General features: G+C 40.3%; 2 protein-coding genes across 4 annotated transcripts in view; both read left to right on the top strand.

Annotated features, from left to right (window-relative positions):
• The first annotated feature begins 33 nt into the window (after positions 1-33).
• On the top strand, positions 34-3,193 carry ATP5MC3 (ATP synthase membrane subunit c locus 3). The gene is made up of 4 exons (XM_050751815.1): positions 34-135; positions 1,328-1,405; positions 2,088-2,281; positions 2,935-3,193. Exons 1-4 carry the CDS (start codon positions 97-99, stop codon positions 3,047-3,049), a joined length of 426 nt encoding a protein of 141 aa, XP_050607772.1. The 5' UTR covers positions 34-96; the 3' UTR covers positions 3,050-3,193.
• An 8,678-nt stretch (positions 3,194-11,871) lies between these two features.
• Positions 11,872-24,493, top strand: part of ATF2 (activating transcription factor 2) — a 90,535-nt gene continuing 77,913 nt past the window's right edge. For 2 of the 3 annotated variants that reach the window (XR_007718278.1, XM_050751773.1), the window contains exon 1: positions 11,880-12,025. The gene's annotated coding sequence lies outside the window, so the exon portion shown is untranslated. Of the gene's footprint in view, positions 12,026-24,493 lie in introns of all 3 variants that reach the window. The other variant, XM_050751772.1, reaches the window with a different exon arrangement.

Genomic DNA, 24,493 nt, shown 5'->3' on the forward strand with positions numbered 1-24,493 from the left:
CTTAAGCCTCTTTGCCTCCGCAGAGAGGAAGAGGGAGAGGAGCCCACGTCACCTGTCACCCAGTATCTCCAGCCGCGCGGTCCCGAAGAGTGTAAGATGTTCGCCTGCGCCAAGCTCGCCTGCACGCCCGCTCTGGTGCGTAGCCCAGGCAGGGCCGGGGGGAATGAGGGCTGGGCCGCTTGTCCTGGAGCGTCCACGTTGTTGAATGGGGCAACCCTCGGGCGGGGCACACCGCCCTCCGGGAACGACTGTGTCCTCACCCATTAACCTATTGCCGTTTTCTTCCTTTCTTCCTAATCTTAGGGCATCTCAGCTTTCTCCTCGCCACTAGGGCGAGGCAGAGCAGCCGAGGCCTAGCCGTCAGGCCTCACTCGGTGTAGGTCAAACTCTCCTGTCCTTAGACCCGAGCGGCCCTTTCCCCCACCTCCTCTCAGCTTCTCTGTTGGATTGGGGTCGACCGCGAAGCCTGGAGTACTGCAGAGGATGTAGGGGGCCGCTGAGGCCTAGTTCACCTCAGCAGCGCTTTCCAGTGCCTGTCTGTAGGTCAAACTCGTTGCTGCAGAGGGAGGGACTTTGCCTTTCCGTGTGGGGGCGGAAGAAGGTGGTGGGGGAACGAGCCCAGAGTCTTTCTTCCTGCCTCTGGAGTATTATTTTCATAACAATTTTGCAGGCTTTAAGTGAGTCCAAATCTGGAGGATTTGTCTTAGAGAATCAGATCTTGGTTCTAAAGGGTTTTTCTGTGACCTTAGTTTAGTAGACACTCAAGGGCAGAGAAGTTGGACTGGAATATGTCCTTATGGTCAGATATTTCACAGATTATTCTTAAACTGATGTAGAATTGCTTAAGTTCCTTTTTTAGACACCTTTTTTTTATGATTAATGGTCATATAGAAATATCTTTGAAATGGTCAGCTTATATTAACTGCTGGGCTATTTTGAGTGATGAATGTTTACAGTGACACTACTAATATACTTGTTGGTCCACTTAAAATTGCCAAGGAATGTGTGGTATTTATTGCTTTTTTCTGACTTGACTTATGGCGCTACAATAATGGAAATGTCAAAAGCATTTCTTACTCTCTTTGTAATTAATTGTTATTAGAAATTTTATTTAAGGTAGCAAGCTTTACAATTTCATTAGCATGAAACGTTATTAAAATTGCTTCATGTATTAAAAATGACCAAACAGCGAAGAGTCAATTCAGAAGTCTCTGATTCATTTTACTGCTTGCTTTTTTAGAATTCATGGTACCAGAAAAGTCATTGAAATCTTACCTGTATTCTTTCTTAATACTGGAATTTTTTTTTTTTTTTTTATCATTAATAGATCCGAGCTGGATCCAGAGTTGCATACAGACCAATTTCTGCATCAGTGTTATCTCGACCAGAGGCTAGGACTGGAGAGGTAATAGTAGCAATAATTGAAATTAGGTAACACTACCAAGTAAGGGTAGGGTTTTGATTAGAGTGAAGGAAAAAAACTTTATTAATAAGAGTTTGAGGGCAATTCTTTTCCACCCTTTTATCCAAAAAACTAGATGAGCCAAGTAGAGAAATTTCTCTATCCAAAACTTTACCAAGAAATACTGTGGTACTTATATTCAAGTCTATCGATTTAAGTTGCCTATATTTAAAATTATAATAGCTACAGTTATTGAAAAATCTGCTCTATTGGGCTGGATGCGATGGCTCACACCTGTGTTCCTAGCACTGTGGGAGGCCAAGGCGGGAGGATTGCTTGACCCCAGGAGTTCGAGCCTATAGTGAGCTATGATCACACCACACTGTACTGCACTCCAGCCTGGGTGACAAACCAGGTGAGACCCTCTCTTTAAAAAAAACAAAACAAAAAACCCTACTCTAAAAGCATATTTATATATGTTGTTTCTTAATTTTCAACACGCTTTTAAGATGTAGACATTGTTATCCCTATTCTGCAAGAGTGAGATTATTCTAAGCTCTTGATTTGCCTCTTTACACTCAGCTACAAAGTAAAAAAGTAGTTATCATTTTGACAGTATGGTACTTAATTAAAATAGCTACCTGTGATTACTGATAGACCTTTACCTTTATTTTCTGTTTTCTAGGGCTCTACGGTATTTAATGGGGCCCAGAATGGTGTGTCTCAGCTAATCCAAAGGGAGTTTCAGACCAGTGCAATCAGCAGAGACATTGATACTGCTGCCAAATTTATTGGTGCAGGTGCTGCAACAGTAGGAGTGGCTGGTTCTGGTGCTGGTATTGGAACAGTCTTTGGCAGCCTTATCATTGGTTATGCCAGGTAATCATTTCTATCCCTAAATAAGTAAGTTTAAGAGCATGCTTGCAATAGTTGGAAACTTAGCTACTGAAATAATAGCTACTTTGCATTAAGTGCTTACTCTGTGTCTTGCATTACATTTAAACGGCTTTGTATGCATTATCTCACTTAATTCTCATAACAGCATTTGGGGTATTATGAGAATAACACCTATGAAGGTCTAGAGACACAGGTCACATTACTTGCCCAGGTCATAGCTAGTAAATGTCAGAAAATGAATTTTAACTACATCTGACTTAAGAGTCTGCATTCCTAATTGTTAAACTATTTGGGGAATAAAGTTATTAGAGCACATTCCTTAAAAGAATCAATTTATTTTATTTAAGACCTAAACTGTCAGATCTTAAAAGGTATAGACCATATTTTCAGAGGGATAAGAATGTCAGAACCCATCAAAATGAATGAAAAGTAACCATTTATGTTGAGAGACAGCCCCCTACCTTTACACCATATCAGAATTGAGGAGACTAGTATAAGAGAGATCTAGGCAAATACTCTTCCAGCAGACTTTTCAGTTTACAGAAATCCCCACACTAGTAATCTGATTCTTTAACGTTTGCCAAACATGTCGAAACTAATATTTCAAAGTAACAGTCATATGTGGTCTCTTTTAGAAACCCTTCGCTGAAGCAGCAGCTGTTCTCATATGCTATCCTGGGATTTGCCTTGTCTGAAGCTATGGGTCTCTTTTGTTTGATGGTTGCTTTCTTGATTTTGTTTGCCATGTAACAAATTACTGCTTGACATGTTGGCATTCTTATTAATTACGGATGTAATTCTGTGTATCTTACTGTGACTCCGAAAACTGTAGTATTGGTGTCATGGAAATGTACGTTATTTCCAAAGTCATTTCATTAAAGATGAAAACTTTAATTTCTTCTGTGATTTGTACTTACACTAAGGTTAGATTATCACAAAGAAGAATGTGCATTCAGACAGATGCTGTCCAATTCAGAGGAAGCTACAGCTGAAAATATCCCAATGTAATTTTTATCGGAATTCTTTTATATAGTGTTCTGCATATTGGAATTCATAGGGCTTTTGTTTATTCATATAAAGGATAAATATTCGGGTGTTTTGAGCTTCTATAAAATATGATTAATTAAAGATAGTTAATACTCAAGATGGTCTTGTGTTTTTAAGGTCTAACATCAGTTAGAATACTTCAAATCAGAATCACCTTCCAGGCGGTTGGTTCTAAAAATAAATCACGTCAGCTTTTTAGGAAATGAAGCCTTAAGCTGGGAGGTAATGTGATTTTTGTTTTTCAGTAAGTCTCACATTAAGCAATTGTGTGCTTATAATGAATCTTCCATGTCTTTTCAGAACAGGTTCAGTCCAACTAGCAGCTAGTTTCTTACTTGAACAAGACTATTAAAAACCAAATATAAAAAAGTAGACTGAATTGGTTAGATTTTTACAGCCAAAAGTTGCCGTAAGGCAGCGTTTATCACTGTTGCTAACATGTTTATAGTGGGAGTCTTGGGGATGATAGCTGGTTCAAGAGTATTTTGCTGCTAATACTTTATGTTCCTTCTTGGTCAAACTTTTCCCATTCAAAGGAAGAAGGTGGTGCTACTATAGACAGTTTTTCCCCTAGCAAATGTATTGTACCATAATATCTATCATCCAAGTTTCAGGGTTTTTTGAAAGTTGATAATTAGGAAAGCGACATTTTACTTTTTTTAGTGCCCTTTGCCTGTTTGATTTCCATTGAGAATGAGCAGTCAGTTACCAAAGTTCCTCAAGTGTGGGAAGACTGCCTCCATCAGAATCAGTGCTCGTGAAAAAATAAAAATCCCTAGGTTCCAGACCTACTGAATTGGACTCTTTGGACACGAGATTCAGCAATCTGCATCTTTAAAAAGACTTCCCAGGTGATTTTGTGCATACTGTTTGAGAATCACTAAGTTATACATACGCTACCTTCTATAAAGTGAAATGAGGCCCAAAAAAGCTAAAAAGGTAGAGCTGCTGCCATGTTTTTAGTTGATTCATCATCTAGTCTATATCACCCAAAAGAATTAGAAATAGGCATTCAAACAAAAACCTGTATACAAATATTCATAGAAGCACTACTTATAAAAGCCAAAAGGTAGAAACAACCAAATGTCTATCAGCTGATGAATGGATAAGTAAAATACATCCATATAATGGAATATTCCGCCATGAAAATAAATGAGGCACTGATACATACTGAATAAATATAAGTGAACCCTAAAAACATGCTAAGTGGAAGAAGCCAGCCACATGATTCCATTTATACCCCAAACAGGCAAATCCATAGTGACAAAGCCAATTAGTAGTTATCAGGAACTAGGGAGACAGGTGAAGAGGGAGTGACCGCTTAATGCGCATGGGGATTCCTTTTAGGATTATGAAAATTGGATGAATTACGGCTGATCTGATGGCAGTGGGTTATCAGAACTTATTAACATGAGTGTCATTAAAGTTGGTATATAGCCCCTCACTGCTAAATCTGGCTTAAAAATTTTTTTAATTTTGATGAATTAGTGGTGATGGTTGCACAACATTGTAAATATACTATAATAAATGTCACTGAATTGTACACTTTAAGGTGGTTAAAATGGCAAATTTTCCATGTCTTACTGAAACTAAGTACTGTACTATGTAATACAAAGTACATAGTATAAAATTTTAAAAGTGATAGGAAAATGCTGAGATTAATAGTCATCTATTCCAAGTGTATTTTAAATAAAAACAGTCTTGGTAAAGACCTGTTCTTGGTGCTGGTTTTGGTGGTTGAAAAGGCTTGAAACATTCATTCAGAAACAGGTTTCTTGTAAGAGATGTCCCAGCTGAGGGAATCTCCCAGAATGAAAATGGACTGAGCTGTGGCTGCATAGTCTTAAGGCTACTGAGAAAACAATAACAACAAAAAACCACACACAATGACTCAAACTTTATAGAGGGGAAAGGACATAGTGCATCAGAAGTTTTAACATCGTTGAGTATACATCCTTTTATTTAATTTTTATTTCTAGTAACAAAGTTATGACATTGAAAGTACATCACTGGAATGCATCTACTCCTAGCAGAAATGTTTATTGTGCACCATTTTTATAGGAAGTACTGCCTCAGCTTATGAGCTTTGCAAACAAATATTAACGCTAAATGCTTTTTACTGACTTCTTTGTTTCTGAACAGAAGCTGATAAAGATACTATTTTTCTGTCAAACATGAAATGGATTTTCTATGTTGATAAGATGATGTTGGTAAAATGGTGAATTAAATGAGTGGCAGTTAAGTGTTCAGATGTTCAGAGAGAGTAGAAATAATTTTATAGTTAAAGAATCACATGAAAAAGTACTATTTGTAATTTAAGACAAACCTTAACCATGTCACAAGGACAGACCAGAAGAAGAGGGCATCTTGGCTAGTGCAAAGCACGAGAAAAAGTAAATGAGCACAGCATTGGTACGTGAGAAACAAGGAGTTCCCTGAGTATGAAACAAATGGTGTGAGATAAGGCTGTAAAGGAAGACTGGGGCCATTTTATGTAAACAGGCAGGTATAAGAGTGTGAGTTGTATTCATGTGCTACTGTCAGTCATTCAAAGTTTAGAGGTGTATTTTAGAAAGGTTGATAGGAGACTAGTGTGTGGGATGGACCAGAGCCAGCAATGAACAGCAGTCATACTATAGTAGCTTTGCTGAGATGTAATGAAGGCCTAGTCTAGGATGGTGGCAGTGAAGACAGTTGACCCCTGAACAACATGGGTTTGAACTGTGCAGGTCCACTGATACATAAGACTTTTTTCAATATCTTGGAAAATTGTTTGAGGTTTGAAACAAATTGAAAAAACTCAGGCAAACCATGTAGCCTAGAAATAATCGAGAAAATTAACAAAATGATATGAATGCATAAAATATGTAGATACTGGTCTACTCCATTAACTGCCATAAAATATATATAAATCTATTACAAAAATTTAAATTTATCAAAACATGCACATAGCCTGTACATTGTACCATTTACAGTTGACAGAAATGTAAATGTAGAGATGGAGTAAACCATAACTGCATAAAATTAACTGAAGAACATACTGTACTACTGTAATAATTCAGCAGCCACCTCCTGTTGCTATTGTAGTGAGCTTAAGTGTTATGAGTATCCACTTAAAATGCTGTGATGCTCATCATCTCCGTGGGGCAGTTCATCTCCAATAAATTGTGTATCACAAAAAAAAAGGTGATCTTTCGCCTTTCGCACTTTTTGCCTTTTTTTTTTTTTTTTTTTTTTTGAGATGAAGTCTCGCTCTTGTCTCCCAGGCTGGAATGCAATGGCAGCTCACTGCCAACCTCCGCCTCCCGAATTCAAGCAATTCTTCTGCCTCAGCCTCCCGAGTAGCTGGGATTACAGGCACCTGCTACTACACCCAGCTAATTTTTGTATTTTTAGTAGAGATGGGGTTTCACCATGTTGGTCAGGCTGGTCTCGAACTCCTTACCTCAAGTGATCTGCCTGCCTCAGCCTCCCAAAGTGCTAGGATTACAGGCGTGAGCCACCGCACTCGGCCAGTTCTTGCATATTTTTCACTGGGTTAGTGCAATATTATAAACCTTGAATAACACCATGGAACCTATACAGAGTACTACTAGTGATGCTAGAAGCAGTCCCACGACGCGAAGTCATGACATTGCAAGACGTTGAATGGCTTGATATGCACAATAGATAGAAGAGGTCCGCAGCTGCAATTGTCACCATTTCAGACAATTCATCTTGTAAACAGATGGTGTAAACTTGTAAACTTAATGATATCGATAATAGTACTAGAAATGTATTTTCTCTTACGATTTTCTTAACATTTTCTTTTCTCCACCTTTATTGTAAGAATATAGTATGTAATGTATATAAAGTACAAAATTTGTTTATCAACTGTAATCTGTAAGGCTTCTGGTCAACAGTAGGCTGTTAGTAAAGTTTGGAGGAACTCAAAAGCTATATGCAAATTTTTTATTGCATGGGAGACTGGTGGGGCGAATCAATGCCCCGAACCCCCAGCCTTATTCAAGGATCAACTATATTTTAAAAACAATGCAAAGGTAGTATCAGTAGGATTTAATGCCTAGATCTCAGGAACCAGTTAGGAGATGAGAGGGTGTGTGCATCTAGTAAGTGCTAGCTATACTGTTATTTAACCCTTATAACAACCTGTAAACTTGGGAATAATTTCCAAGATGCAAAGGGAAATAGGCTCAGAGGTTAAACAGTTCCCAAAATCACACAGCCATTAAGTGGCAAAGTCAGGATCCAAATTCAGATCTTCCTTAAAGCCCATGTTCTGTTTTTTGTTTTTGTTTTTTTTGTTTTTGTTTTTGTTTTTTTATGTGACTGTTAGTGATGACAAGGAAAAAGCTGATTTGGGGAAATGATGAACTTTGTTTTTTATATACTTTTAAATACAAGAGGTATAATTTTACAGATCTGGGCTTGAAAAGAAAAGAAAGGTATATACAGCACAGACTAGATGTGCATAAAAGAAATGCAGAGCAGCAGTAGGGACCCAGCTCCAGACAGGTAACAAATTGGTAGTGAACATCATTCACCTAGTTTTGTGACTCTCCAGCAATTTTGGGAAGCTTGTTAATACAAACTGATGTAAAGAGCAGTGAGGGTTATCAGGGTTGTGCACTGGGAAGAAGAGATGATGGAAGGTCAAAGTGGCTCTAGGCAGACAGCAAACAAGCACACTGTTCAACAAGATGACCTATGCATTTCAGACCGAGTAAGGAACAAGGGAAGACACAATAAAGGTGATAAATTGAAATAACACAGAGGGGTCATTTATGGGAAGCCATGAAAGGTAGGAGTGGTACTATTTTTATTAACAACAATATTGTATAAAGAGCAGAATAGCCGGGCGCGGTGGCTCACGCCTGTAATCCCAGCACTTTGGGAGGCCGAGGCTGGCGGATCACGAGGTCAGGAGATCGAGACCATTCTGGCTAACACGGTGAAACCCCGTCTCTACTAAAAATACAAAAAACTAGCCGGGCGTGGTGGCAGCGCCTGTAGTCCCAGCTACTCGGGAGGCTGAGGCAGGAGAATGGCGTGAACCCGGGAGGCGGAGCTTGCAGTGAGCTGAGATCGCGCCACTGCACTCCAGCCTGGGCGACAGAGCGAGACTCCGTCTCAAAAAAAAAAAAAAAAAAAAAAGAGCAGAATATAATGATGGCAATCCCTCTTTCTGGTGAGTCAGATCAGAGAGGTGGCATTAGCATCAAGAAAAAAAACAAGGCCCTTAAATTCCATTCTCCCTCTCTCTGGACTGGTTTTGTTGAAGCTAGTATAAGCCAACTGGTATGATGTGAAGATAAACGACTTTTTTCCCCATAATTCCACACCCCAATAATTATAAATTATTTTGGGAAACCCAAGATTTGGGTTGGAGGGTAGACATCCCTGCACTTAGAATTTCCATGATGAGGACAAGTGCTGAGAGGTAACTTTAATATAGGCCGTTTCAGCAATGTGCAGGAAGACCCTGAACTGGCAGAGGAAAAGATCTGCCATGAGATAGAAGCTACCAAAATGTCTGTACAATGTCTGGGCCCACATTATCCTATTTCATCTCAGGTATCAGTGGGGTAATCATGTCCTGTGTCCCCCACCCCTTTCACATCACACACACACCCCCCCCACCTTGATTCCACTGATAAAATCCCAGCTAATCCACTGTACTAGGCTGTATCCTGAGAATATCATGAAAATGTACAGGCTCTTTCCCTAAGCCTAGGATTAGTTGTACCAAGCAGACATAAGGGGTGCCTGTAGTCTTCTATGTTTTGGTTAGCTGCAGACAAACAGAAACTGTGTTCTGTAAATTATTAGCGAGAGAGAGAAGGAGGGGAAGCTGAAAGGGAAGATGGAGAGAGAGATGGTTTGGCTGGGTCCCCACCCCAAATCTCATCTTGCATTGTAGTTCCCATAATCCCCACGTCATGGGAGGGACCAGGTGGAGACAATTGAATCATGGGGGTGGTTTCCCCATCCTATTCTCATGATAGTGAGTTAGTTCTCAGAGATCTGATGGTTTTATAAGGTACTTCTCCGTTTGCTGGGCACTCATTCTTTTTGCTGCCGCCATGTGAAGGATATCTTTGCTTCCCCTTCCGCCATGATTGTGAGTTTCCTGAAGCCTCCCCAGCCATGCTGAACTGTGAATCAATTAAACCTCCTTCCTTTATAAATTACCCAGTTTCGGGTATATCTTTATTTGCAGCATGAGAACATATATATATATATACACACACACACACTAGTTTTAGAATTTTCGTGAGCAGTTTTAACAGATTATGGATCAACAGCCCTATCATACTAAGGTGGAAATACCACATTTATGTGGCATTTGGAAGATTTTGAGGGTGTTTAGAGACCATCATTGATTCTTATGATATTTAGTTATTAACACTTCCATAACAGAAATGCATTTTCTTCAAATAGCCTCATTTTGTATCTAAGGAATATTAGTTTTATTTAGCAGTCATGCTGGGTTCTTAAAGGGGATTCACTAGACTCTCACTAATTCTCTTAGAACTAAGTTTTGGGTAGGTGCATTATGGAACAAGACAGGTAAAGAAGAGGTCTACAGTAAGTTTCCTGCATTTGCAAAGAGAAGACTAAAGAATTTTAGGACCCTTGGGGATACTGAGGAATGCAGAAGTGAGAACAAAAATGGAAAATGATGGCATTTTATGAGGATATGAATAAGTAGTGAGACAAGTTCACGGAATCAGACCTGAATATGGTAACTACATTCATTTTGACAATGCTGAATGTCTTCCCCACTTGTAGAAAAACTATAGTAAACAAACTGCTGTGGAACTAGAAATATGTGGATAAAGTGAGACCCTTTGTTAAACGCCAGGCTGCCAAAATGCATATATAATAGACTGGCATAGTTTCCACCTGTTTCCCGCCCCCTATCTTGTTTATTTTTTTTTCTCACTTTAGGTATACCTTCTCTTTAGAAAATTAGCTGAAACTGAATTATCAAAACAGATCAGAGTACTGTTCATATCACTAGTTCTTCTCTTGTCTAAAAAGAACTGAAAGACTTTCTTCAAAATGTGTTCCTCGAATGCATCATGTAGATAATTTAACTGCTTGACAACAGACCAGAGAAGTAGAAATGAGAAATTTAAAACCAAAGCTACTGCCCAATTGAATACTGAAAAAAATAATTTCAAATTTTAATACACATGAATGGAAAAATAATTTTTTAAAAAATCTATTCTAATTGACCCAAACTTCTTTTGAAATGTCGTAACATTTCTAATTCTTTTTCTCACATTAGTTGTTTTGGGAGATGGAGAGAGAAGCATCATTTTAATCAATGTTTTCTAGACCTAACAACTGTGATGTCAATCAAACATTTTGTCCACCATTTCCATCATGAGTAATCTGAACTGTGAGGTTTTGCTGACATAGTTAGTGTTACACTACAATGACACTACTACAACATTACTGTTACTATATGGGGACAACACTTTCATTTTAAGTAGGAAAGTGTTAATAATTTGGCTTAATGTTTTTTAACTAAAATTAGTTTTAAAAGAGGACTGAGTTGGCTTATATACATGTATGCAGTCCAGAGACCTACCTGTGAAAATGTCAATGCCATTACAATTTCACTTTATGCCAGATATTATCTCTTATAATATCCCCTAAAACCTTTCAACAACTTTGAGAGTGTATTTTATGTTAATATATAAACTAGTTCATAATTTTGTTACAGACTAGAAATCAGTATTTAATAAATGGAAAAATAAAAGACTGAAAATCTTTTATTGAGTAAATTTTCAGAGGCCTCTGATCATACTTTTCAACTTGTGCCTATTTATTGAATAACCAACATCCCTACAGTTAATATTAAAATCTTTAAGTTGTGTGAGGTTTATTGGAGGGTAGGGATGGGGAATTACCAGCAAACTCTGCCTCCCGCAAACCTCACCTAACCCGAAGCTCCCCGTCTCAGACTCCCGGGGAGCCAGGGGTAGGCTGAGGAATGCAGCCTACCTTTACCCACCTCCCTACCTAGTGCTGGGAAGCGACGGCAACGGAGACACCCGGCTCCTGGGGCTGGGCTCGGAGGACCCATCCTGCTTCCCCCTACCAGCCTTTCTGGAGCTCACCATCCTCGCTTCACACCGCCAACACCCTGCCTACCCCTCCTCCGCCGCCTGCACCCGCCCCCTCCTCCAGCCGACAGCCAATCACAGCCTTCCACAGCCTTGGGTTTACAGAGGTAACGCTCCTTGGGCCCTCTGGTCCCGCCCCCTCCAGAACTGCTTCCCGCCCTTCGGGCTCCTTGCCCAATCACGAGCGCCCGAGTGCTCTTTGGTGCCCGTCCCCTCTACCCGCCCTGCCGAAGACCCGCCTTCTTCTCCTTAAGCCTGACGGAATCACCTGACTCGGAGGCTCTCCCTCAGAAGGAAGGCAAGACGGGGCGTGAGCATGGAGGGGAGGGGCGCGAGAAGGAAGGGGGGGATGCCGGGAGCGGGGCGGGTCGGGGGGGGAGGAGGGTTGTCAGTCCGATCTCGCGAGAGAGGACGGAAGCCTGTGGGAGCCCGTGGCCTTTAAAGTGCCGTTCAGCCTTTTCGTCCAGGGGTGGTTTGTAAACACGGCTGTGCTCGGGGCTCGCGAGTGACCGAAAGGATCATGAACTAGTGACCTGGAAAGGTGAGTAATGATGGGCAGAGGTCAGCAGGGCTGGAGACTGTAGGGATACGGAGAAAGAAGGTGCTAACATGGCGACGTCGCTCAGCACAGTCCCCACCCCCCGTTTCCCATCACCTCGGGTGCTCCTGACGTGCTTCTTAGCCCTTGGGGCGATTGTGGCTGTGATGCCACCTTAGCGGCCCGCGCGGTGTGGGCTTTGCGAGCCTGACTGGCTGGGCCGGACCGTTAGGTAACCAGCGTTCGTTGTTCCGGCCCCTCCCTCTCGCGCGCTTTCCTAAGGCAGAGGAAAAAGGAATAACGGCTCCTCTTAGACCCCTCCCTCCGATTTATCTTCCCCCTGCTTGGGTCAGTTCAGAGGTCCTCGGGGCGCGCGTCGAGTCAGCCGTGTCCGCAGGGAGACCTCTCCCACCCACAGTCCTTGGGTTGGGCGGGGAGAGGGCCCACTCTAGTCTCCCCACCCAGTGTTCAAGCGATTGAGGACCGTGTATTTGTGATGGTGGCGGGGAGGAGGATCGGGAGGCGCGGCTGAAAATAGAATCAGGGTCCCTGGCTGCGGTGCAGCCTGAAGGAAAGAATGGTGTGGAGAACCTGGGAGCTGCAAGTCTCGGCCTTTTCCGTCCTTTCCGCCACCCTCTCAGTCCCGCTACCCCCCACTTTTTCCCGGTGGGGCGGGGCTTAGGTGTGGGTGCAGAGTGATTCTGGTATTTTCCCCTGTTTTTTTTTTAATCTCTTTGGGTGGACAGCAGACCTTATGTAAAGAAATAATTTGCTTTTCATCATGCCCTAGGAACCAGGGCCGAAAGGGAGTGTGTGTACGTGTTTTCCATGTTCGCTCGTTTAACCGAACCTAGGAGGAAAAAGAGAGGAGGAGCTGGGGACTATTTTTGTGCCCCTAGGTAGTATAAAATTGGCTTTCCTTAATGGAGAGTCTTAAAACTGGTGAGGCCAAGAGCAAAACTACTGTGAATATCATGTAGTAAAAGAGATTATTCCTGATGGACCTCAGGCATCAGAAATTTTACTGAAAGAAATGTTTCTCTTAAAATTCAACACCTATTTTAAGTAGTGATGTAAAGCATTTCTTTACATGTACCTTCAGGTTTTCTAATGCTTTCCTGGCTATTATTTAACTGGTACTAAGGGATTGACTAATCCCTAAATTATAATGTGAAAGTTTAAATTTCTTAGAGGTTTTAAATTATGGAGACGTCACAATGCATGCATTTACGATATACATTTAAAATCAGAACAAAAACTGACTTCCTTTGAGCACACTTTTTGTCCTATTTGAAGAAACATGACCACTGGCGTTATCATTGTCAGTAACAGCCGTTCTAATCTTTAAATAGCCATATAGCTTTGGTCTCATGAATCAAAATTATGAAGGTAAAGCTTTATAAAAGCTTTTTAAAAAGTAACACCTACAGGTTTAAGTGCCCTGAAGTGCAAACACAGAAACAGTTTTATCATGTATTCATTTTTTTTCTTACTCGAGGAATCCACCGTAAAAACTTTGTTTCAAAATGATAGGAACATCCTTGTAAAATACGTTTTAAAAATAGATACCCTCTGCAGATTAAGAAAGTTCATGGATCTTTAAGGCCGTCAGTAGTTGCGTAATAGTTAAGAATCCTCGTCTTTGTAAAATAATTTCTAGGAATCTTCCAGATTTACCGTGATGTGTAAAAGAATTTCTGAGAATCTTCCAAATTTGCCGTGATGTGTATGTTGCCTTTCCAAGACGTTTAATCTTGCTTTGAGAGAATGCTACTGCCATTAAGTTTTAAGAAATGATTTAAAATGTAATATCGTGGAAATTTAGAACTTAGATGTTATGTATTTTAATTGTCAGTAAGGAAGGAGCTTTCAGGGACCTTTTGTGTGTGTGTGTAGGGTATATAATACCTTCTGTAGCTCCGGGTGCATTTCCTGAAAATCCTTTTTAAAATACTTTATCCGAATGTTTATTTCGTATTTGGGGCACTATATTATTATTAGTTAAATATGTAACCCAGGAATTCCTGCACTTTTTTCTTTGGCGTTGTTTTTTATTTTTAAGCTGAGATAATAGAGGCTGGGCGCGCGCGGTGGCTCATGCCTGTAATCCCAGCACTTTGGGAGGCCGAGGCGGGGGGATCACGAGGTGAGGAGACCTTCCTAGCTAACACTGTGAAACCCCGTCTCTACTAAAAGTGCAAAAAACTAGCCGGGCATGGTGGCGCCTGTAGTCCCAGCTACTCAGGAGGCTGAGGCGGGAGAATCCCTTGAACCCGGGAGGCGGAGGTTGCAGTGAGCCGGAGGTTGCAGTGAGCCGAGATCGCTCCACTGCACTCCAGCCTGGGTGACAGCGAGATTCCGTCTCAAATAAATAAATAGTAGAAATGGTTGTCAGCATTTTAACAAATAATGGGGGTGGAGGTACTCTTTATTGGTATTCAGGATCTGAAAGCTCTGTGAGTATGGTTGAAAAATATTCCATACATCAAACATCTATCTATAGGTAGCGTTAACTCTTCAAAGAATAATGTACATTTTTTCTACCCAACTTTTTGTATTTTGGAAAACTTGGGTTTTAATGATACATACATTCTTGTCTGGTAAATTGTTAGATCATGTTAGATCAGGTAAACAGTCTCACCAATGTGTGCTGTTTCTACTTATTTTGTCTTCAAGCTCTTCCTTCCAATATGAAATATGTCTATAGGTAGGCATTTCTTTATCGTTTTTATTCTTACTAAAATGTCGTTGGAGAAGATAAAGTAGTTGAAGTCTCCCTTATTAAAACCAGATTTTCACCAGAACCTCTTGTTTAAAATTCAGTGAATAACAATAATTAATATTCAACTGATTTTTATAAAAGTCAATGCATATAGCACTTGTTGGGTTATTTTGTATAATTAAAATGTACCCTAAAAAAATCCCACCTTAGGCAGTATGTGGTGGCTTACGCCTGTAATCCCAGCACTTTGGGAAGCTGAGGTAGGCAGATCAACTGAGGTCAGGAGTTCAAGACCAGCCTAGCCAACACGGTGAAACCACGTTGGTGGGTGCCTCCAATCCCAGCTACTGGGGAGGCTGAGGCAGGAGAATCTCTTGAACCCAGGAGCAGGAGGTTGCAGTGAGCCGAGATCGTGCCACTGCATTCTAGCCTGGGCAACAGAGTGCAACTGCATCTCAAAACAAAACAAAAACAAAAAACTCACTTGGTATTGTTGTAATCTGGACTTTAGTATTTGTGTTTATCTTATACTCACACCAATTCCTCAAGGCCAAGAACTTGTCTAAAATGCTGCATGTTCTCTTTATGTAAGTTTTAATGTTGAAGTAGTAGGATAGTAATCACCTATTTATGTTTGAAGGAAAACCCCACGGAACATTTTATTTCCTTTGTTACGTTTCTCAAGGTTAAAAGGTTATATAGTAAGGTGTAAGATCGTTTCATAGAAAATCAAGGAAATTTGTGGATCTTTAAGGCCATCAGTAAGTGTATTTTATTTTATTTTATTTTTGAGACAGAGTCTCCCTCTGTCTCCCACACTGGAGTGCAGTGGTGCAATCTTGGCTCACTGCAATCTCCACCTCCCAGATTCAAGAAGTTCTCCTGTCTGAGCCTCCAGAATAGCTAGGGGTGCTATTCCTAGGGGTACACCACCATGCCCTGCTAATTTTTGTATTTTTAGTAGAGATGGGGTTTCACCATGTTGGCCAGGCTGATCTTGAATTCCTGGCCTCTGGTGATCCACCCACCTTGGCCTCTCAAAGTGTTGGGATTACAGGCGTGAGCCACCACACCAGGCCTGTTTTTACACACTATTTTTATCTTATAAATATATTTAATGTTACATATTATAAAATTATAAATAAATATGTATTCCTTATATACGTCTTTTCAATTTGTTGAGACTTTTTGACAACCTTGCTGACAACCTTGAAACTGGTGTATTCATTTTCACTTTTGAGGGATTACAGGCATGAGCCACTGCATCTGGCCTATTTTTATACATTATTTTATGCTACAGGTGTATTTAATGTTACATATTATATGATTATAAATAAATATGTATTCATTATATATATGTTTTCAATTATTGTTGGCAACCTTGAAACTAGTGTATTCATTTTCACTTTTTTTTTTTTTTGAGATGGAGTCGCTATGTCACCTAGGCTGGAGTGCAGTGCTGCTCTCAGCTCATTGTAACCTCCGCCTCCTGGGTTCAAGTGATTCTCCTGCCTCTGCCTCCTGAGTAGCTGGGATTACAGGTGCCCGCCACCACGCCTGGCTAATTTTGTATTTTTAGTAGAAATGGGGTTTCACCATGTTGGCAAGGTTGGTCTCGAACCCGCCTCGGCCTCCCAAAGTATTGGAATTACTACAGGCATGAGCCACCACACCCATCTTCATTTTCACTTTGAAGTATGTTTATTGATGGTTTTTTTCCTTGGCATTTTGACATTGACAGTAAAGAAGAGATGTAAATAAAATGTTTTGGGGGCTTTGCCTGTTCACCCATATTTGCATTCTGTATCTTAACAAAGATAGTGGTTCTCAGCCACTTTTTTGCCTTTCTACCCAAGGAATAGAAAATACTTCCAACAGTAGTAGTGGCTTATTACCGTAGAGATTCTCAACAAGATTGGTAGGGAAAGACAGGGAGAAAGAATTGTAATTGGCAAAATAACCATATGGACTTTGGTTACTTTTGTAATATATAGTATTTTTATCTATAATATTGACCATAAATTTATAAATATATTCCCTAAATATTCTTTAGTTTGCTAGCAGAACTGAAACCTTTGTCATTCCAATTTTTTAGCTTTGTTCCAATTTTATAGCTTTGGTTTTTCTAATTTTACTGTTTGGGCTAGTATGTTTGCTTTTATTTATTAAACGTGTGTCGGAACAATTTTTTTTTATGTATCAACTTGTTTTGCGATACTAACATAATTGTGTTCATTATTTTTGTTTTCTTCTAGTTTGTGCATATATATTACAGTTTTTACAGAATTATATCAAATAAGTTTTTATTTTACTTTTATTTTTATTTTACTTTTATAGCATTATATTTTTCCATGTTGTATAACCTTTATGATATTTGTTACTTGATAGTTGAAAAATAAGTATTAAATTTGTACTAAATGTCTGACAGGAAAATAATAGTTTTCAGTTTATGCCTATTTTGACATTGAATTGAACATCTCTGTGCATTTATCTTTTTCTTTTATGAATTGTTTCTGTAGGATACTAATCTCAAATGAATTACTAGTCAAAAGATACAAATGTTTCTGCAGTTGCCAAATTTTTGCCTCCCCAAAGACTTGAGCAAGTTTACACTGTCAGCAGAGCATGAATGTGTTTGCTTTGCCATAATTTTGTGAACTTTGGAGTTATGATTAATAAAGTATGATTACCTAATTGGGAATTATTGCTGGGAATAAGTTGTATTATTTAGCAGTTTTAAAATTATTTAGTAGGCCATATCGTACTATAGTTATTTATCTACCAGTGATCTATGTGATGCGACAAATATTGTGTATTTCATATTTTCTGACATTTTAATTCTTAGTTTTCATGCAGTTTTATGTGGTTTGTACATTGAATATTTTAATGCTAGTTTATAAGAGTTAATTTCTGGGCTGGGCGTGGTGGCTCACGCCTATAATCCCAGCATTTTGGGAGGCCGAGGTGGGTGGATAACCTGAGGTCAGGAGTTCAAGACCAGCCTGGCAAATATGAGAAAACCCCATCTCTACTAAAAATACAAAAATTAGGTGGGAGTGATGGCGGGTGCCTGTAATCTCAGCTACTCGGGAGACTGAGGCAGGAGAATTGCTTGAACCTGGGAGGCAGAGGTTGCAGTGAGCCAAGATCGCGCCAGTGCACTCTAGCCTGGGCAACAGAGGGAGACTCTGTCTCAAAAAACAAAAAAAAGAAAGAGTTACTTTCTGAGCTATACATTTCATAGGAGTTCTGTCTTATGAATGTGTCATTATGATTAAGATTTATAATGACAAATTCATTACCATATAGGAAACACTTGGAATAAAAGTATATATGAGTATATGATAGGCAAATTGACTTGAGTTTTGTCTCTGGCACATAGTAAGTATGTACTCAGTATTTTAGGATAGTTATTAAAAGCCAGATTGTCATGGGTCTGCCAGTTACTAACTGTTACCGTGGGTGAATTATATAACCTCTCTCTGCCTCAGTTTCCTTCTCTTTAAGGAGAATAATTTAACTCATAGTCTTGCCATGAGCGTTCTTGTAATATATATGCAATACTTAATACAGTGTCAAGAACTTAATGAGACTCAGGATATGTTGTGGGAATTATTATTGAAGTTCATTCAGAAATAATCTAGCCTAGCCCTCCAGGCATGCTTGTGCTGTAGCTTGAAAGCAGTACAGCAGCCATCTATTTGGTAGATTTGGCAACAAAGTTGTTTTTCCCTAGGAATTTATAATTTGTGAAGGAACATACCACCTTAGAATTTTCATAAATTCATTTGAGAGAATGTCTCATTTTTTTTGTTCCGTGTGTACCCCGTCTCAGACTTTTCCTGTATCAAATTCGTGCAGTATAGCGTATCCTTCTTTTGAGATGATAAAATTATGATACTATGATTTTCATAAAATCCAATTATCTTTGTATTTTTGAGACAGTCTTACTCCGTCATCCAGGTTGGAGTACAGTGATGCGAATAAGTCTCACTGCGGCCTCCACCTCTTGGGTTCGAGAGATCTTCCTACCTCAGCCTCCCAAATAGCTGGTACCGCACTTGCATGCCACCACACTCAGCTAGTTTTTAAATTTTTGTAGAAATGGGGTCTTGCTGTTGCCCAGGCTAGTCTCAAACTCTCAGGCTCAAGCAATCTTCCCATCTCAGTGTCGCAAAGTGCTGGGATTACAGGCTGCTCCCCGCCCCAGCTCTCCTTTTCTTCTACTCCACCAATCCCATTATAAACATTCCAGTGAAACCTTTCATTTCTCCTTCCCCATAGTGGAATTGAGATTATGATTAATATACTACAGTCCTAAAGTTGTTTTGAAGTCTCTGCCAATTATACAATTATAACTGCACTATCAGTTTTTGGCCACAAAGTTGAATATCACTTACTTGAATTTTGACATACTTTGAAAACAGAAGAAAGAGGTGAACTTGTCATTGTTTTCATGGGTATAGTACGTAACCCATAGTCTTATTTTATTTCATTTTTAGAGACAGGGTCTCTGTTGCCCAGGCTGGAGTGCCGTGGCGCCATCTCGGCTCACTGCAAGCTCCGCCTCCCGGGTTCAGGCCATTCTCCTGCCTCAGCCTCCCCAGTAGCTGGGACTACAGGCGCCCACCACCACGCCCAGCTAATTTTTTTGTGTGTGTGTTTTTAGTAGAGACGGGGTTTCACCATGTTAGCCAGGATGGTCTCAATCTCCTGACCTCGTGATCCGCCCATCTCGGCCTCCCAAAGTGCTGGGATTACAGGCGTGAGCCACTGCACCCGGCCAGGTACTCTTATTTTAAATTACCCATTTAAAATATCCACTTGGGTTCCTGTAAAGATGGCCTCAGTTTCCAATGTTCCCACCAGACGTTTGCTTCTTGCCCTAGGATCTGGAAGCTTTAAGGCACTCTTATTTAAATTATCCATTTAAAATATCCATTTAAAAATTATCCATGGATAATTTAAAATAAGAGTTTGAGCTCCAGGAATTCAAGACCAGCCTGGGCAACATTGTGAGACCTGGTCTTTCCAAAAAAAAAAAAAATTAGCTGGGCATGGTGGCATGTGCACCTGTGGTCCCACCTACTCAGGAAGTTGAGGTGGGAGGATCACTTCAGCCTAGGAGATCAAGGTTGCAGTGAGCCATGTTTGTGCCACTGCACTTCAGCCTGGGTGACAGCAAAACCCTGTCTCAAAAAAAAAAAAAAAAAATTCCTGAATTCAAAATACTTTAGTCTTGAGAGGCAAATGAAGTCCTACTAGGTCATGGCTACAGGTTTTCAAACTTTTTGATATAAGTTTGTTATCATGACCACATTGCTATTCCCAAGGTGATCTCTAGGATCATTTAAAAAATGTATGAAGATAGTCATGAATGTACCGAGTGTTCGTATCCTGCTTCAGTTCACCTTGGCTGTGCCTACGTGATGACAATTTTTTTTTTTTTTTTTTTTTTTTTTTTTTTTTTTGTTGAGACGGAGTCTCGCTCTGTCGCCCAGGCTGGAGTGCAGTGGTGTGATCTCGGCTCACTGCCACCTTGGCCTCCTGGATTCAAGAAGTTGTCTGCCTCAGCCTTTGAGTAGGTGGGATTACAGGCACTTGCCACCACGCTCAGCTAATTTTTCTATTTTTAGTAGAGAAGGGGTTTTACCATCTTGGCCAGTCTGGTCTTAAACTCCTGATCTCGTGATCCACCCACCTTGGCCTCCCAAAGTGCTGGGATTACAGGCGTGAGCCACCGTGCCCGCCCCATGATAACAGATGTCTGACAGGGAATAAAGTCATGTCTACTGTCATTTGTGCCAGCATGCCCCTCCCCCTGCAGTGTTGGCCCCAAATCTTCCCTTTGTTTTTTTATGTTTGTGGGAAGGGGCCTCATCAGCAGCAATCATCAACCAATAAATAGGATCTACTTAGTGGTAAACTCATTGGCTGTTTAATTGGTAAGAGTCACTGGCCTGACCACACCACAGCGTGGCCACTTGGGTTCCTGTAGAGATGGCCTCAGTTTCCAGTGTTCCCCCCAGACATTTGCTTCCCAATCGAGAGGGGATCTCAAGACTCCTGAGTGGTCGTTGTGAGCTCTCACCCTGCCTGGCTCTGTAGATAGACTGCATAGATACATGAAGTGGGAATGGGGGCCAAGGGCCTATTACTACTGTTTGGAAATACTTGCCTCTTATAGATCCAGCCTTAATGTTTTTCTGACATCCTAGTAATAGCAGATCTAGCACAGAGTAGATATCAGTTAATACTGTGAGGAGACAAAATAATGAGAATAGTTTTACCAAAGACAATGAAATATTGCATAATGTCTGCATTTTAATCATTGATTTCAGTGCATCTTTAGAAAACTGAATTTAACAGAAACCCAGGACATTGCTGGAAATTGTATGCCCTTTAGAAATTTCGTGTGAATTTTTATACAAATGCTGTTTTATGAAAACGTTTTATATAAAATTTTGCAAAAGTAGAAAAAAAAATACCCTGTGTCTATAAGGTAGTGCTGCTCTTGAAGTCGTGGGGCACAAGTCCATCTTCCTGGTACCTTACAACTCTTCTTATTGTATTTTCTGTTCCTGCCTCATACATTACCACCAAAGATTTATTGTCTCACAATTTTTGTAGGTCAGAAGTCCAGGAGAACTCAACTGAATCCTCAGCTTAGGGTCTTACAAAGCCAAGATCAGTGTGTTGGCAGAACTGCATTCCTTTTTGGAGTCTCTAGGGAAGAATCCACTTCCAAGTTACTTTGGGTGGTTTGCTGAATTCAGTAGGTCTTTCTTTTCGTCCATCTTTCTTTCCTGGCTATGAGCCAAGGCCTGGTCTTTTCTCCCGGGAGCTGAAGTGCTTTCCATGTGGCCTCCTCTAGTAATGGCAGGTCAAATCCTTCTCATGCTTCTAACCTGTCTGACTTCTTTTTCTGGCTGAATCTCTGACTCCAGGTGGAGAAAGTTCTCTGCTCTTGAGGTCTCTTGATTAGATTCCGGGTAACCCAGGAATCTGTCTTATTTGGATCTGTAATCTTTTTTTTTTTTTTTTTTTTTGAGACAGAGTCTTGCTCTGTCACCCAGGCTGGAGTGCAATGGCGTGATCTCGGCTCACTGCAACCTCCGCCTCCCTGGTTAAAGTGATTTTCCTGCCTCAGCCTCCCGAGTTGCTGGGATTACAGGCACCCGCCACCATGCCTGGCTGATTTTTGTATTTTTAGTAGAGACAGGATTTCACTGTGTTGGCCAGGCTGGTCTCGAACTCCTGACCTCAGGTGATCCTCCTTCCTCGGCCTTCCAAAGTGCTGGGATTACAAGTGTGAGCCACCACGCCCAGCAAGGATGTGTGTAGTCTTTTTACATCTGCAGAATTCCTTTTGTGGTGGAAAGTAACCTATTAACAGGTTCCAGGGATTAGGGTATGGATGTCTTTGGAGGGCCATTCTGCCTAGTATGCTTATATACTCCTGTAAAGGAACTTGATAAATTCTGTACCCTTGCACATTTCGAAGTTGATTCCTACAATTTTTCATCATTGAAATTGTTGAAAAAATATAATTTCTGTTTTTTCCAGATACACCACTTTTATAAGTACCTAAATACCATGGTGATTTGATGCTGTCATTGGTTTTAAAAAACCAGCTTGAATTAACTCATCTAACAGAAGTTTTCAGTGTCCCTTTTTCTTATTAAATTATTTTCTTTCAACTTCTCCAACATAATTTTATTTGAATCCAATGTATTTTAACGTTTTAAAATACTTTATTAATGACTCTATCACTTGTTTGTAGCAAATATACATTTAATTTTTCAAAATTTTTTACTGATTTCTTCATTCGGAACTCCCTCTCTGGACAGTGCATTTTTGTATGGTATTTCCACAATGGAAGAGGTAATCATTAAATGAAAATTGTTATTCTTTCTGTCATTACACTATACAGTAAAGTATATCTGGATTCCTAAACACAAGGCAGAACACCGATTCTTAAAGCCATGCTTTGCCTTTAATAGAAATATTTGTAAGACAGGGAAAGCCAGAAGCTTGAGGGTTAATGGTGCCTTGATTAATGGAGGTTTTAAGGCACACTTATTTTAAATTGTCCATTTGTTTTGTTCCATGGAAGCTTCTACGACCTAGGGCAACTCATTCTAATAAGATTTGGGATGGGGATAGGTATGGATTTCTTGTGAAAAGTGGGAGAATGAGGACTCTGGGAAAGCAGACAGATCATCTTTGGGAAAGCAAACAAAGGGAAGATGAAGATACAGAAGTTGATTTTCTTAAAACTTGTCTTGCTCACATATCCCTTGGAAAGCCTTAGTGTATACCTTTAGTAAAACATTCCCCACTTTGTCTATATCCCATAATGCCTCCTTGAAAGACTGTCCCCCTCCTGCCTACCTCCTGTCCTCCCACAAGGACGGAAGCCAACTTCTCTCCACCACCCAGGATTGCCACTGCATCTGTTACACTCTTTTGAGTCCATGCCCAAGAGAGGATTAATTTTTTTCTCATACTAATGCCTACCTTTTAGGCCCTGTTTCTTGGCACAATATTTGGCTCTTACCAGGAAATTTGCCATTAGCAGTGTTTGCACCTTTCAGCAGAGATTCTGCCCGCAGGTTAGTGATATCTAAATACAGCCATAACAACATTTTGCTGCATAACAACATTTTGAGTCAGCAGACCACATATAAGATGTGGTAGCCATCATGATATAGTATAACACATTACTCATATTTATAGTGGTGATGGCGTAAACAAACCTATTGTGCTACCAGTTGTATGAAAGTATAGCATTTGTCTTAAGGAAAAAAATTGCACAATTACGTACAGTATATAATACTTGATCAACAATGATGTTATTTAAATATACTTTTTAATCATGATTTTGGAGTGTACGTTTACTTTTTAAAAAAAAAAAAAAGTTTATTTTAAAACAGCCTCAGGCAGGTCCTTCAGGATGTATTCCTCAAGAAGGCATTGTTATCATTGGTGATCACAGCTCCATGTTTGTTACTGCCCCTGAAGACCTTCTAGTGGGACAAGATGTGGAGGTGGAAGACAGTGACACTGATGATCCTCACCCTGTATAGGCCTAGGCTAATGTGTGTGTCTGTGTTTTAGTTCTTAACAAAATAATTTTAAAGTGAAAGTAATTTTGTTTTGTTTTGTTTTTTGAGATAGAGTTTCGCTCTTGTTGCCTAGGCTGGAGTGTAATGGTGCAGTCTCGACTCACTGCAACCATCGCCTCCCAGATTCAAGCGATTCTCCTGCCTCAGCCTGCTGAGTAGCTGGGATTACAGGCATGCGCCACCATGCCCGCCTAATTTTGTATTTTTAGTAGAAATGAGGTTTCTCCCTGTTGGTCAGGCTGGTCTTGAACTCCTGACCTCATGTGATCCTCCCACCTCGGCTTCCCAAAGTGGTAGGATTACACATGTGAGTCACCACGCCCAGCCTAAAGATTTTTAAGATAGAAAAAAGCTTATTAGAATAAGGATGAAAATATTTTTGTATAGCTGTACTGTGGGGGTTTTTTTTTTTTTTTTTTTTTTTTTGAGACGGAGTCTTGCTCTGTTGCCCAGGCTGGAATGCAATGGTGTGATCTCGACTCACTGCAACCTCTGCCTCCTGGGTTCAAGTGATTCTCCTCTGCCTCAGCCTCCTGAGTAACTGGGACTACAGGCGTCCGCCACCACACCCGGCTAATTTTTTGTGTTTTTAGTAGAGATGGGATTTCACCATATTAGCCA

The sequence above is a fragment of the Macaca thibetana genome, chromosome 12, assembly GCF_024542745.1.
Source record: "Macaca thibetana thibetana isolate TM-01 chromosome 12, ASM2454274v1, whole genome shotgun sequence".
Taxonomy (NCBI): Eukaryota; Metazoa; Chordata; class Mammalia; order Primates; family Cercopithecidae; genus Macaca; species Macaca thibetana.